Consider the following 14827-nt stretch of genomic DNA (forward strand, 5'->3'; position numbering starts at 1 on the left):
ATAATAAAAGGTAGGTAAATTGGCAACCTTTGTCGCTCATTCAGGTGTCCATTTAGAAAAAAACTCTTCGCTGTCTTCATTAATTAAGTCTCTTATTTGCTCTTGGAAAAAAGCAACAAAAAAAAATCCGCCCTGACGTTATTCAAAAACATGACAAAGAAGGAAAAGTCTTAAATGTTTATTCGTCGTATTATTCGTTTGAAGAAGATTGTTTTTTCACTTATCCAATAGAAATAAGAATTCATTTTTAGGGTTCCGTACCCAAACGGTAAAAACGGGACCCTATTACTAATACTCCGCTGTCCGTCTGTCTGTCACCAGGCTGTATCTCATGAACCGTGATAGCTAGACAGTTGAAATTTTCACAAGTGATGTATTTATGTTGCCGCTATAACAACAAATACTAAAAAGTACGGAACCCTCGGTGCGCGAGACCGACTCGCACTTGGCCGGTTTTTTTAAAATTTCACATTTCACCAGGTGGTGCTAAAATTATGCCTTCGAGGCCATTAATTACACGAGCATGAGCGCTGCAACTCGTTCGAAATAATTTTATATAGTGATACTGATACAAGTAATTAAAAATTTGAGTTAAATGATTCTAATTATATTATTTAGAGTCATGGGTTACTTTAATTATGAAACGTTTACGTAACAACAATATTTTAACGAAGTGTCTTGAATTTTTTTATATTTCCATTTGAGAACCAAAAATGTCATAAAAATGTAGAGATATTTTGTAAAAAAAATCCTAAAGAAATAAGACAATCGAAAGGCTCGATATAATAATCTCGAAATCAATCAAAATATTAGGTAATTTTATTTTGTCGCGGAGCAAATCAACAACTTTAGGTACTTGTGAAGTTTACAATTTGAGTCATCGAATAATTGGAACCAGACGCAAAGTTTCAGCCGCTTTTAGTGGATTTCTTGAATAATTTCTATACTAAACTAATAACAATGTTGAACACTCTCAAATTCCCAATTTCGAAACTCGAAGTTGTGATTCAATTGAATATAATCTAATAATTGGCACATGGATCTCTCATTCGCTCTCGCAGTATACGTACATTACGTACTGTAAAATGGTCCTACTTTCTTCCAATTTTATTTAGAATTTACTTAGGAACACAAAGTTATATATATACGTTTACATATAACTTAGAAATATAATATTTGAATATATTTAATAATTTTACAGAATTAAAGCTTAATTACCCACAGGTAAGAAATTTAGAATAGATATACCTTATAACAATGTATGTACCTAAAGGTTCGCCGAATAACGCTGGTTAAGTAAATATAGATATATTATACTATTAATTTTATTGAAATATCTACACTTACCAACCGGTGAAAATATTTTAAAGACCCCAACATTAAGTCCCCTGCAAGCTCGGCTGAATTTCACCTTCCGATACAAACGGAGTTTCGTTCTCATTTTTAAACTACGTGTTGGATTGTAATGAAACTTTGCATATACAATGATATGAGGTATATATGTGTCTGTAATTAGTTTATATAGCTTTATTTAACGGTATATAAAACACACGAAACAGAGCAAATACAAGGTTTGTATGAAAAACTTAAATTCGCTGTATTTTTTTACTGTGGTATCTGAAGCTACATAAACTAATTACAGACCTAGATATACCTTATCCTATTGTAAGTACAAAGTTTCAGAGTAATCTAGTTGGTCGTTTTAAAATGAGAGCGTAACTACGTTTGTATGGAGAACGGCGGGCCGTATGCTATTTGCCGGCGTAGTATTTAAAAGAAATATCTATTTTGTATGGCGGCATGTACGGCAGATACTTCTCCCATAAAATTGCTGCTCACTGTACCAACAATAACAAAGTAAGTATTCGAAATCCACACGACCCCATCAAATCAGCGGTGTTTGTCCATCGACGCGATTGTATTGGATTGAGGCCTGAAATGATTGTTTACGGCGACGCCAGCGACAGGTTACTCCATGCTTTTGACTTAATGGGATAGTCAACTGGCCTTCGGACCGAATGGGTTGAATTCAAACTTGATGTGACTGTCTAAACATATAGCAATGTTTAAGTTTCGGCCGATTAAGTACTTATCCACACATCCCCATCAAATCGGTAGCGGTGTTTGCCCAGCGGCGCGATTATATTGGATTGAGGCCCAAAGTGTTTGTTTACACGGCGCCCATCAGCGGCCCATTTCATGCTTCTGACTTAATGGGATAGTCAGCTGGCCTTGGACCCAATGGGTTGAGTTGAAACTTTATGCGACTTACAGCAATGTTTTAATTTCGAACAACATTCGATTAGAGTCAGATCAAGCTAAACGCAATGTCATAAATAATGTCACTATGAAAATTAACGTTTATGATAACATTCCCTAACTTTGTTCTGTTCAAGGTACAAAGTTAGCTTCTCGGACTCTACCTAGTTATCGTCACATAGCGATGTTTGTCCATCGACGGGTTGTATTGGATTTAGGCCTGAAGTGCTTGTTTACGGCGGCGCCCATCAGCGGGCCATTTCAAGCCGCTTCTGACTTAATGCGATTGTCAACTGGCCTTTAACCGAATGGGTTGAAATGAAACTTTGTAAAGATTGTACACGATGAAACCCGGCCACGCATGATGTGGTAAATCTTTTAAATGAATCTACATTTACAGGCATCACTTTTCCCTTAATAATTTGTGGTTATCAAACTACATAATAAAATTAGAAACACGATATAAAGTTAGGTTGTCTGTGTGACTTTGAGCGTTATGTATATCACAGTAACTTTTTTTTCCACAGTTTGTCTCGACCAAATTTTCCAGTTAAAAATATTTTATTATATAAACCAAATGATACCTTATTACATTCTCTTTTCACAATACCTAACATTTTTCTGATTGCGTTCAGATTGAGGTAGTTCTGAGATGTTTTAACTTTGGTGAATTTGACTTTTCAACAAAAAAAAGTTTTTCTGACTACCACAAGTAGAAAATAATTTCAATAAGTATGTTTTTGGTAAGATGAGATTCTAATGAGCATAAAACAGCTTATGAAAATATAAATACAATTGTGACATTGTAGTACGAAGCGAGTGAAGATTATCAAAAAACGCTGGACAAAAAAAAAGGTATGATGGAATATATTCGGCGATAATTCACAGAAGCGCATTGTAATATGATTGTATTTTAATTATAAATTCCAATAATTACAGATTATTAAAATAAAAGAATTGCTTAAATATGTGAATTCGGTAAAAAGATATACCAGATCATGCATGGCCGGGTTTCATCGTGTACAATTTTTATGCCATAAACAACTAGCTCAACTCAACATTACCTATCATGCCAAGCATTGCCTATTAGCTTGAAAAATAGGGATTCTTTACCAAACAGCTTCCTCTATCTTACCAATACAAAAGCTCAGCAGTTAAATACTCGTATACACAGCTGTTTGGTATAGAATAGAATGCTTAAAGCTAGTCATGGTTCTGAACGTAATGTTGAGGAAATGTACGGCTAAATAACCTTATAGCAATATTAGCAATCCTAATAGATTAAGTTCCGAACTGTCTTCCAAAATACCTACATTAAGATCGATTACTCGATAAAAAATCTAAATAAAAATTGGACATTTCAACTTCATGGCCACCTCACTTTAGAAAAGAAATGAAAAGAAAAGATCGGCCTTTGATAATCAAATACATTTGCAAAAACATTCTACACAAAGGTTTAGAAATTGGAAATTGTTTCACGATTTGTTCAACATATTTTTTCTGTGTAATCGCTTCGTATTCAAACAAGAGATGTATTGGTATTTGTATAGCGAACGCTAAATAAGAAATATATTGCCCGAGGGCGTCGTTATTGGCGAATAAAAGGAAATATAATATAAGAGCTGCGGGCTTAGCACGGTAGCATTTTTATCGTTTGTCACCATGCCTGTCACGTTCTAACAAGTAGGTAAGTGCGAAAGTGACAGGCATAGTGACAGGTGATAAAAATGCGACCGTGCTTAGCCCACTGGGCTCACAATATAATAGCATAGTATTGATATCACTGGGTGGGGCGTAGCCGGCGTATGTGTCCTTAGATACCATTCTTCCCACTACCGTAAAATGGTCCTACTTTGCTCCAATATTTACTCCACTTTAAGATAATTTTGATATTTTTTTAAAACTGTTCATTATTAAATATTCAGACGAATTGAATATTAAGAAGAATATCTTATGTAACATATTTTATTGGTAAATCAACTTTATGAAATATTATTTTATATAAAACGAAGCTATGAATAAGGGGGCACAAGATAACCATTGTTTGCAGTATTTTTGCTTTTTGTGTCATGTCATGTCTTGAAATTCAAATTCAGCGCGTCTAAGATAAAATATCCCAAATGTTACATACATCCATATTACATGTTTATGATTTAAGTCTCATACACGTACAATGTATGCATGGACAAAAAAAAGGGAATAGGTATGATGAATTTTGTACATGGAGCTTCTTTTAATTTTAAAAATATTATGTCCCTAGTTTTAATGTTTTGAGTAAGTCTTGAATGTACTGATATGAAGATTTACTCAGTTTCCTGTGTTATGAGCCCGTAGTCGATTTGAAAACGCGCGAAGATACGACTTTTACACAGTAACCGAACGCCGGCCGCTGCTTGAAATAACGCGACCGCCTAAACAATATTGATACTTTCGCAACATTATGCGTCACTTTATAACTTTAATTAGGTTAAAATAAAACTTTCGGTAAATTTGATATAATCGTTTATTACTCTTAACAATTTACCTATGTATTCATATAATACATACAAATTATATAGCATGATGATAATGATTTGCACTAAGGCAATATCTTATATATATATAATCATCTTACTCGCGTTATCCCAGCCTTTTTGCCACGGCTCATGGAAGTCTGCTGGGGTCCGTTTGGCAACTAATCCCAAGAATTGGCGTAGGCACTAGTTTTTACGAAAGCGAAAATCAAAAATCAAAAATCAAAATTTATTTATTTGTAAACATAGGTTAAATATAGTTCTTATACAATAATTTATGTTTCACTATGTTTTGCCATTTGGCATACAAATATAACAAAGAAGAGATGGAGCATGCACTAATTATAACAGATGTCAAACGAACTGAAGCGACTGCGATCTGACTTTCCAACGTTCCAACCCAGAGGGGAAACTAGCCTTTTGTTGAAATTTGGTATACAGATAGTTTGAATCCCGGGGAAGGACATAGAATACTTTTTATTCAAGAACTCACCCTTTAAGGGGGTGGAAATTTGTATGGGGAATCAATAAACGCTGAACCGATTAAGATGAAATGAGGTATGGACATAGTTTGAGTCCTGGGGAAGGACATAGGATAGGTTTTACCCCAGAAACGGGGGAGGGGGGGGGGGGGAATGGAAATTTGTATGGGATCCAATAAAACCGATTTGGATGGAATTTGATATTATGGAGATAGTCTTAATCGTTGGGAAGGGTGATAATAATTTTTATTTCCAAAGTCATCCTCTTCTCTTCTCCACTCTTCTAACACTCGCTCAACGTGTGGTTGGTTGTACGATGAATACTGCTCAAGACCTGGAACACCTGGAGTGCTTCTGGGTGCAAAGGGTCAGGGGTAACACTCGCTCAACGTGCCGCTGGTAGAGTATGATGGGGAAAACTCAAGACCTGGAACACCTGAAGTGCTGCTGGGTGCAAAGGGTCAGGGGTAACACTCGCTCAACATGCCGCTGGTAGTGTGTAGTGTACGATGAATACAGCTCAAGACCTGGAACACCTGGAATGCTTCTGGGTGCAAAGAGTCAGGGGTAACACTCGCTCAACGTGCTGCTGGTAGTGTATGATAGGGAAAGCTCCAGACCTGGAACACCTGGAGTGCTGCTGGGTACAAAGGGTCAGGGGTAACGGGTAACACTCGCTCAACGTGCCGCTGGTAGTGTATGATGGGGAAAGCTCCAGATCTGAAACACCTGGAGTGCTGCTGAGTGCAAAGGGTCAAGGGCAAAGGGTGGGTAACACTCGCTCACCGTGTTGCGGGTAGTGTATGACGGAGACAGCTCAAAACCTGGAACACCTGGAGTGCTGCTGGACGCATCGGATCAGGGGTAAAACTCTTTTAATCTGAAGTTGGTAGAGTATGCTGTAGGCAGGTTAAGTTCTTCAAGACCTGGAACACCTGGAGGGCTGCCAGATTAAGCAGGCACCTGACCAGAGCTACCACACGTTTAACATGCAGTAGGTACTGGGGGTTAAAAGGGGGTGGAAGTTCTGATAACAATAAATGAACCTGAGTTCCACTAAGTACAGCCAGGGTTCATCATCAGCTCTATCTTGGGTACTGCTCTCCCATTTGCTCATCAAGACGTGTCAGAAGACCAAAACAGCGTGTGCCTATATTGCACCAAACCTGAGTTCCACTAGGTACAGCCAGGGTTCAGCATCAGCTCTATCTTGGGTACTGCTCTCCTAGTTGCTCATCAAGACGTGTCGAATAACCAAAACAGCGTGTGCCTATGTTGCACGAAACCTGAGTTCCACTAGGTACAGCCAGGGTTCAGCATCAGCTCCATCTTGGGTACTGCTCTCCTAATTGCTCATCAAGACGTGTCGAATAACCAAAACAGCGTGTGCCTATGTTGCACGAAACCTGATTTCCACTAGGTACAGCCAGGGTTCAGCATCAGCTCCATCTTGGGTACTGCTCTCCTAATTGCTCATCAAGACGTGTCGGAAGACCAAAACAGCGTGTGCCTATGTTGCACCAAACCTGCGTTCCATTAGGTGCAGCCAGGGTTCAGCATCAGCTCTATCTTGGGTACTGCTCTCCCAAGTGCTCATCAAGACGTGTCGGAAGACCAAAACAGCGTGTGCCTATGTTGCACGAAACCTGATTTCCACTAGATACAGCCAGGGTTCAGCATCAGCTCCATCTTGGGTACTGCTCTCCTAATTGCTCATCAAGACAGACCAAAACAGCGTGTGCCTATGTTGCACTAAACCTGCGTTCCACTAGGTACAGCCAGGGTTCAGCATCAGCTCAGCTCTATGTATACTAAAACCTTCTCCAGAATGTAACAAACACTTTTCTAAAAACCGCATCAAAATCGGTTCAGCCAAATGCGAGATAATCGCGAACAAACATACATACATACATATACATACAAACATACGGGTCAAACTGAGAACCTCCTTTTTTTTGAAGGCGGTTAATAAACAAGTACTTACAACCCAAGGATTAAAGTTTCTGGTCGCAGTTTACACGCACACAGTACAGCCAAACACGCAAACAAATATAACTTTTTACACGGCGAGCGACGCACACAATGATAAATAACTTCGTCGTCGTCGATGCAACGTGCGGAGCCGATCAACAAACGTCCTGCCTCTACCAGCTCCCGCGGGGGACTGAGGCCGCGAGCGCGTGTCATCGATGTTATACCAGAAAAAGGGGAAGTTTTTAAAAAATCGTCAGAAAATAAAAGTTGCAATTTAAATAAAATGAAGTACAGCAACAGTTTAAGTAAACATTGCAGATTATTTGAGTATGCAATCTACGTCGAAAATAAGTAGATTTTCGAAGAAATTGTCACTTGTTTTGAGGTCATTTCTGGAGAAAATTGAATTCGTTTAACTTTCATTTCCTCGAACTCTAAGTCATATAACAACAATGTAATCTGATAAACCTAGAGTACAGAATATGTGTAATACAAATTTACCATTTTTAGCAGTCCAAACTTTGCGAAATTTACAAATAAGAGCATCAAAGTCAGTGCTTTACACGCGTTTACCTAAACGTCCATCAGAAAAAAAATCATTACTAATTTAGTAAGCCTTTTTTCAAAAAAATGATCTGATAAACCTAGAGATAAGAAGTCGTGCTAATAGAAACCAGTACTTGTTATTTCAATTAGGTAACAAAAGGTGTACAATTTCACAGAAGAAATCTATCAACTTTACATTTTTGCGACTAAAATCGTAACCGGGCTCTTAACTGTAAAAAAAATATTGCACGAGTGCACGAGTAAGCATTTTCTCTTCGCAACTATTCGTAAACGTGTAAGAAAAGAGCAGTCATCGTTTTATCGCAGCACGTGCTCAGCTGTAGCCGCCGCACTTGCTAACTGCATCACCCACGAGTTTAGAGAAGCATATTATTTACGACTGTAGTTAGAACCAGATTATTGACATTTTTAATGTTTTTATTTTGTCTGCTTTCTATTTCAAGTACTCGCCGTGCTCTGTTTTCCTTTTTATTCCCCGCCCCAAAAGGGTGTTACAACTTTGACCGCTATGTGTGTCTGTCTGTGGCATCGTAGCTCTTAAACGGGTGAACTGATGTGGATGTTTTTTTATAGGTGGTTCTCTGACATGTTTTATCGAAATCGGTTCATTTATTTGTGTTGGAGGTTTTTCTTATTTTAATTTTAAATTATTCATCTAGACGCGTACGGACCTACGGACCGTCTAATGTTAACCGGACAACATATAAGCGTGTTGTCAAGAAAGATTAACTATTATGACATTTTCTTTAGAATATTTGATACACATTTTACTCCGAATTTAAAATGATTACGTGCTCCTACATCTACCCCTAGTACCTTGCCTACTTACTTACCCCCAGACTCAGAACCGATTCATTAGGCCAAAATGTTAGTCCTTCACTGCCAACACAATCCATTCTCTGAAGAGTCTAGTAACTTTACTACGTCAGGAACACGACATCGAAACTACAACTCGAATAGAGTTACTTTTCTTTTTTCTATCCTCAGCTCGTGACCATTAAATTCTAAAACAAAATCTTTTTTTTTCAGATCCTCCCGTACATCGATGGGTTCAACCACGTGTCCAAGATCGCAGCTCTGACGGACGTGGAAATCAGTCTTGTGCGCGCGTGTGTCCAGAACCTCGTCTACTACGGCGTGGTTACTCTAGTGCCCATCTTCCAGTACTGTGCTGTAAGTACACCTTTACCAAAGGTTTCAACCACGTGTCGAAGATCGCAGCTCTGACGGACGTGGAAATCAGTCTTGTGCGCGCGTGTGTCCAGAACCTCGTCTACTACGGCGTGGTCACTCTAGTGCCCATCTTCCAGTACTGTGCTGTAAGTACACCTTTACCAAAGGTTTCAACCACGTGTCGAAGATCGCAGCTCTGACGGACGTGGAAATCAGTCTTTTGTGCGCGCGTGTGCCCAGAACCTCGTCTACTACGGCGTGGTCACTCTAGTGCCCATCTTCCAGTACTGTGCTGTAAGTACACCTTTACTTTATAAATGGTTTCAACCACGTGTCGAAGATCGCAGTTCTGACGGACGTGGAAATCAGTCTTGTGCGCGCGTGGTTCCAGAACCTTGTGCCCATCTTCCGGTACTATGCTGTGGGTTTAGAAGTAGACGACCATTATCATACGCAAAAGCCCGGTTTTTTAAATCAAGCATACTTATTACTTACCTACTAGTCTGTGCGGAAAGAAAAAGAGTCGTGAATTGTATGGGGCCCAATACATTCCACGACTTCTCTTTCCGAACAGACTCTATGGTTTTGGTACAAATAAATACGAGTTTTAATAAGACTTACCTAAGTTGCAAATGTATACTTACGGTAGACCTTTACTGTACATCACATCGCAAAAGCCTGACTAAACGTCCTTTTAGCGTTACGACATGACAAAGCCCACTTCACTTTTCACACTGTACGATAGAACACTGTGCACTGTCATGTCATTAGCATGCGATAACCGCGTCTAAGCCGTATAATTATTATGTAGAATAACATTAGAATCGTTCTTGCTTTCCAGGTATACAGTGCGACGCCCAAGTTAAGACAGCTGACTAGGTGTGCAGGCCTACAGAGGCAGTGTGTAGAATTTTGCGCGAGATCATGTAAGTACCTACCTCCTTAATGGGGCATAAGTCTTCGAAGTAGCTTGTAATTCTACCTTTACCTATTCTTTACCTAATTCCGAAATTTGGCTTCACCATTCGCCATCCAAAGTATTGCTGCTGTTGACTGACTCGACGAAAAAACGCTGCAGTAAAATTCTCAAGATGCTGACATCTTTGACAGTTAAATGGAATTCCCTCGAAGTGTTTTAGTGCCCTTGATGCATGACTTGATTATTGTTTTTCTGTACGTTACAGCACGCCAACTTCCAAAAGTGTCGGATCTTTTTCGCATGTACGCTGGTATGACGTACGGCAGCACCGTTCGAGACCTCTGCCGGCGCGTGCGGCCACAAGAACTGGCCGTGGACGAGCGGAGACTCGTGCTGTTTGGCGTGCTGGAGGGGCTCATCCGGCGCGTCTACAAGGTACGTAAAGTTATGTTTAAAATAAGTAAATAGATGACGAACCCCGCCACCCCGTCGCTCTATCAAATGAACTTACCAGTCTGTAGCGAATATCTCCACCATATTCTTTATTAAACTACCCTGCTCTACAGTTAACCATGTAGTATTTGTAAACTGATGCCAAGAGAGAAGACCTGTGCCAATTAGCAATTGGATTTATACGATTCGGGTGGGGACAACGGTGTTGTGAAGCTGGTGGTTACAACAATACTTCCTGACAGTGTCTGTTTATAAGATATGTAGGTACGGTCAAAAACCTTGCCAGCTCTGCTTAAACAAGCTTTCTTGAACACCCAAAAACGACGAATCGTAACTTGCTTTGTTTCTCAATTTACCCCCATTATCATATACTCCTTTAATTTAATTCATCATTACTCATAACCTCAATTTCTCTCCACAGTACCCAATCACAATGCACGACGACGCGTCATCCCTGGCCAGCGAGCATAGCCAACCCCTCGTCCGAACCTACAACGGTTTAGTCTGCCTCGATGAGCTGTGTTGCCAGGGCGGGCTCACCGCCCAACAGCTAGAGGAACAATTAGAAAGGGACACCAATGTTGTGTTCATTGTCAAGTGATCTATACAGCGGCTGTTTCTGAACTGTTTTAACAACATGAGAGGCACAGAGTTGTGTTCACCGACAAGTGATCTCATAAGTGAGAAGGACTTGGACTAATGTCCAATGAAAATGCCAGCGCTGATTTGCCAGATATTTTCTATTTAAATACGTATTGTAAACACGGGTGTAAATGTAAATAAAGGTTTAGGCTATAACGATGTTCTGAAATGTTTTTCAACTAGGTATAAAGCTTGATTAAGCTAAGCTTTGCTTGGTAAAGTTCCAACAGGGACTATAATATTAAAGATTGTTGTAATAATCTGGCAACATCTGTGACAAATGCCCAGAGAACTTTTACTATAACAAGACCGAACATTTTTGACAAACCATATTGGAACCGTATTTAGCTACAGTTAAGGTTGATATTGCTTTGCTACAAACAAACGGGACGAGCGAGAGGATAGTCGAACGGAGTGTGTCCTTTTCTAACAAAATGGCCAGGGTAAGTGTAACCTATACACTTTTATACATATAGTTTGTAATTTTTCATGTGAAAGAAGGGACACTCCGTTTAAGTCATCTCTCACTCGGCCCGTTTTTATAAGTCCCGTTTTTAATATAACTAAAAGGTCACCTAGAGGTGTCAGTATGTATCTCCTAAAAATGTTACTCGAGTTGTAGTTTATAACCGAAGAAAATCCTTAGGTGTATGGAAAGTGTATAGAAAAAAAAAGCTGTGGACCCTTAAAGAAATGTAAATAAATATTAAATAATAATGTATATAATGAATTATTTGTTTATCTGATGTTTATTCAAGTTTTCAGAGGTTTTCCACGAAACTGTTTATATAATAATATACATAAAGTTATATTTTTGAATATTACATATAACATCGAAATATTTACTCTTTAAATTTGTATTTTATACCTTACCTGTACAGTTCAAAAATCTGCTCAATCTTCTTAGCTATATAGAATATTTTTAATGCATATATATAGCTAAAAGTACATTATAATTGTTGTTCATAAAGGTGCTACATAACTTGTTAAGATTTGTATAAGTTAAAAACACATGACGTCCCACCGAGTTTCTATATAAATCTTTTATTTCTAGAGCATTTTTAATACGACTATATGGTACATATAGATGGTCAAGCAAATCTTGTCAGTAGAAAGGGCGCGAAATTCAAATTTTCTATAAGACGATATCCCTTCGCGCACATTTTTAAAATTTGCCGCTTTTTTCTACTTACAAGATTTGCTCTACTATAATAATTATGTAAGTTTTGTACCTACTTTAATGATAGAAATTGCCAAATATTTAGTGGGGTAGTTATTTCAATCAAAATCATTGTTGTAAAATGCAGCTGGAGTGAGCGAAAGCTTATGAGTTTGAAAAAATAGTATTTTATACAATCATGATATAATGGAGAGCTTTTCAGTCGATTACCGTGTTACGGCTACGAAGCTTGCTGAGTGGCCTTATTGGGTACGAGATTGAAAAGCTTGATTATATCACTATTGTATGTAATACTTTTTCTACGAGTCAACAAAAATAATACTTACTAGTAGAATCATATAGGTAAGCAAAACAAAAATTTACGGCTAAGATACGCGAGCTGCCACGATACCTTCATACTCGTACGCGCCCCGGCCGCCGGGGCCCGGCGCCCCCGGCGGGTTGGTCAACGACACCTTCTCGTAGCTCATGAGGCCCTGGTACTTGCTCCTTGCTAAATTCAATTTTTAGACGGTTTTTTCTCCATTTTGGCCACCGTAGCCTATGGAGACAGACAAGCAACGCTTAGCGGTTTTCGTAGTCTATGGACGTTGCTATATTAAGGGTGTCACATGCGCGTTTCTGACTTATGAAGCAATTGTTTCTACCATACAAACTAAAATAAATAATTAATTAGAGCTATCGTTTTGTTTCGTCCTCTTGACCGCGGTGAGCTGTGATTTCTGGTTAATTTAATTATAGTTGACTAAACCGTTTCGAAATGAATATTATAGATGAGTTGTGAGCCCATACACGAAAAGTACCCAATCTAATTCAACCATTACAGTAGACGAGTAGGAAAAAAAATTATTTAAATAATTTGTTGTATTTCTTTTTAGGTTATCCTTTAAATAAAAGTTAATACGTAACATGATTTTTAAATAATCACATTAAAAAGGGTTTGCTCTACTTTTTGCTGGGTGTTCATTTGACCCATACAAAAGATGGTAACAAAGAGTATAATTCTTATAATAACAAACGAAACCGTCAACGACCTCTTTACGAGAGTAGGCCAAAGCTAGTGGCGCCATCTGATCGAGAATCAAATTTTCGTGATTTTCGAGGCACGTTTTTTCCTTAGACTGTATCCATCTATTACGGAGTTATATCTATCTTTGATGGTAGGTATACTAGGTATATGAGGTGTACTAGTATAAGCCGTCACACGTTCCTTCAAGCTGCAGCGCGTATGCGTGGTCTCTGGTCTAGCTAGTCACACGAACGTCTACCGTTTTGTTTACATTTCTCGACTAGTCAACGTTTATTTGTGCCTTATTTTTCTGTATATTATCTTAAACATTTTAAGTTACTTATTAGGTATTCGGATTATTGGACTATCACGTGAAAATATAACGAGACCATTTATCATAGTTTCAGCGTCAAATAAATTAGCTCAGTGATCAGAGGCGTATTTAAAAGTTTGACGCCCCGGGCCATTGGGTCCCTGCCGCCCCCCATGACCGATGAAGCACCCATGAAGTAAACACAAAATCAGAATTTTTTCTTAGTGCCTTTCTGCAGAGCTTGGAATCGAACAGTGATGTTTCAAGTCAGTTCCATATTGTTAAAAATTGACTCAATATATTTTCACGTGATCGCGTCCTCTCTTCGCGACATATTTAATTTATGCGATAGACGCAGCGTTGAACGCATGCGAACACGCTGCGTTTATCGCATAAAACGACTTTGCGCGACCGGCGACGGCTGCGGCGATAACCATAGGTTAGAGCGGAACACAGCGATCGGACCTTTCGTTCCCACCTATGGTTGTCGTTGTCGCCGCCGCCGTCGCGAATCGCGCAGTCGTGGCCGAGCCGTAAGGGTCGGTTGCACCAAACCGTCTGTCACCGTTAAAGCGTTCGCAATTTTTTCTTCATAGATCTCTGCTGCGTGACGTTGATCAGTCTGTTAACTGTTTTTGGTGCAACTGGCCCTTAGTCTCATTATTATAAAAGTTATTTACATTGAGGACGCATAATTGTTGATTTTAATTAAGATTATAAAGACGCAAGGACTGTATCGTTTTTTATAAATACAACTTTGCCGTTTATTTTTGTTTTTACATTTTTATTTAAAAATTACACGTGTTTAATTAGTGCTTTAATAAGGTACACATTTCGTTCTGGGAGTTCGACGTAAAGCATAGGTTTAGAAAAAAATTATTCATTTCTGCCGAGTAACAACGATTTCGGACAAATACTACAAGAAAATTTACGTTACGAAACAAAACGATATTACACAAAAAAAATCGTACTATGCGAACCGCAATTACACATGATTCGTAAAGCGAAACATCTGGGCATAGTATAATCATTACTTATCGTAAAAAAAGTTTTGGATCTGTGCATGGTGGCCTTTCAGAGAATATGGCATGTTACTTACGACAACTCCGACTTTGACATCCAATATAACTATCATGGAGCGTTTCTATCGACCCGCTCTAGCCATGGTTCAACGCCATGAATGTCCGTTAGGCTTTGGTTTTTAGCTGATTCTTTTAGCTTTCTGCCTCATTTCGCTTGCATCAGAAATTGAAGGGAATCCAAATCGTGGGGTGAAAAATCGTATTTATGTAAAAATAAAAATTCACCACATTTATTCCGCAGCTGCTCAATTGAGCAATCAT

The 14827-nt window shown here is 38.8% G+C and overlaps 1 protein-coding gene across 1 annotated transcript in view; it reads left to right on the forward strand.

The window, feature by feature from the left end:
* LOC134746267 (GATOR complex protein NPRL2-like) overlaps positions 1–13560 on the forward strand; it is a 74135-nt gene extending 60575 nt beyond the window's left edge. Inside the window, exons 5-8 of the mRNA XM_063680611.1 lie at positions 8825–8968; positions 9810–9894; positions 10153–10322; positions 10762–13560. Of these exons, the coding sequence (XP_063536681.1) occupies positions 8825–8968; positions 9810–9894; positions 10153–10322; positions 10762–10941 (579 nt within the window). The 3' untranslated portion in view covers positions 10942–13560. The remainder of the gene's footprint in view (positions 1–8824; positions 8969–9809; positions 9895–10152; positions 10323–10761) is intronic.
* Positions 13561–14827: the final 1267 nt, after the last annotated feature.

This window comes from Cydia strobilella, chromosome 12 (genome assembly GCF_947568885.1).
Source record: "Cydia strobilella chromosome 12, ilCydStro3.1, whole genome shotgun sequence".
Classification (NCBI taxonomy): Eukaryota; Metazoa; Arthropoda; class Insecta; order Lepidoptera; family Tortricidae; genus Cydia; species Cydia strobilella.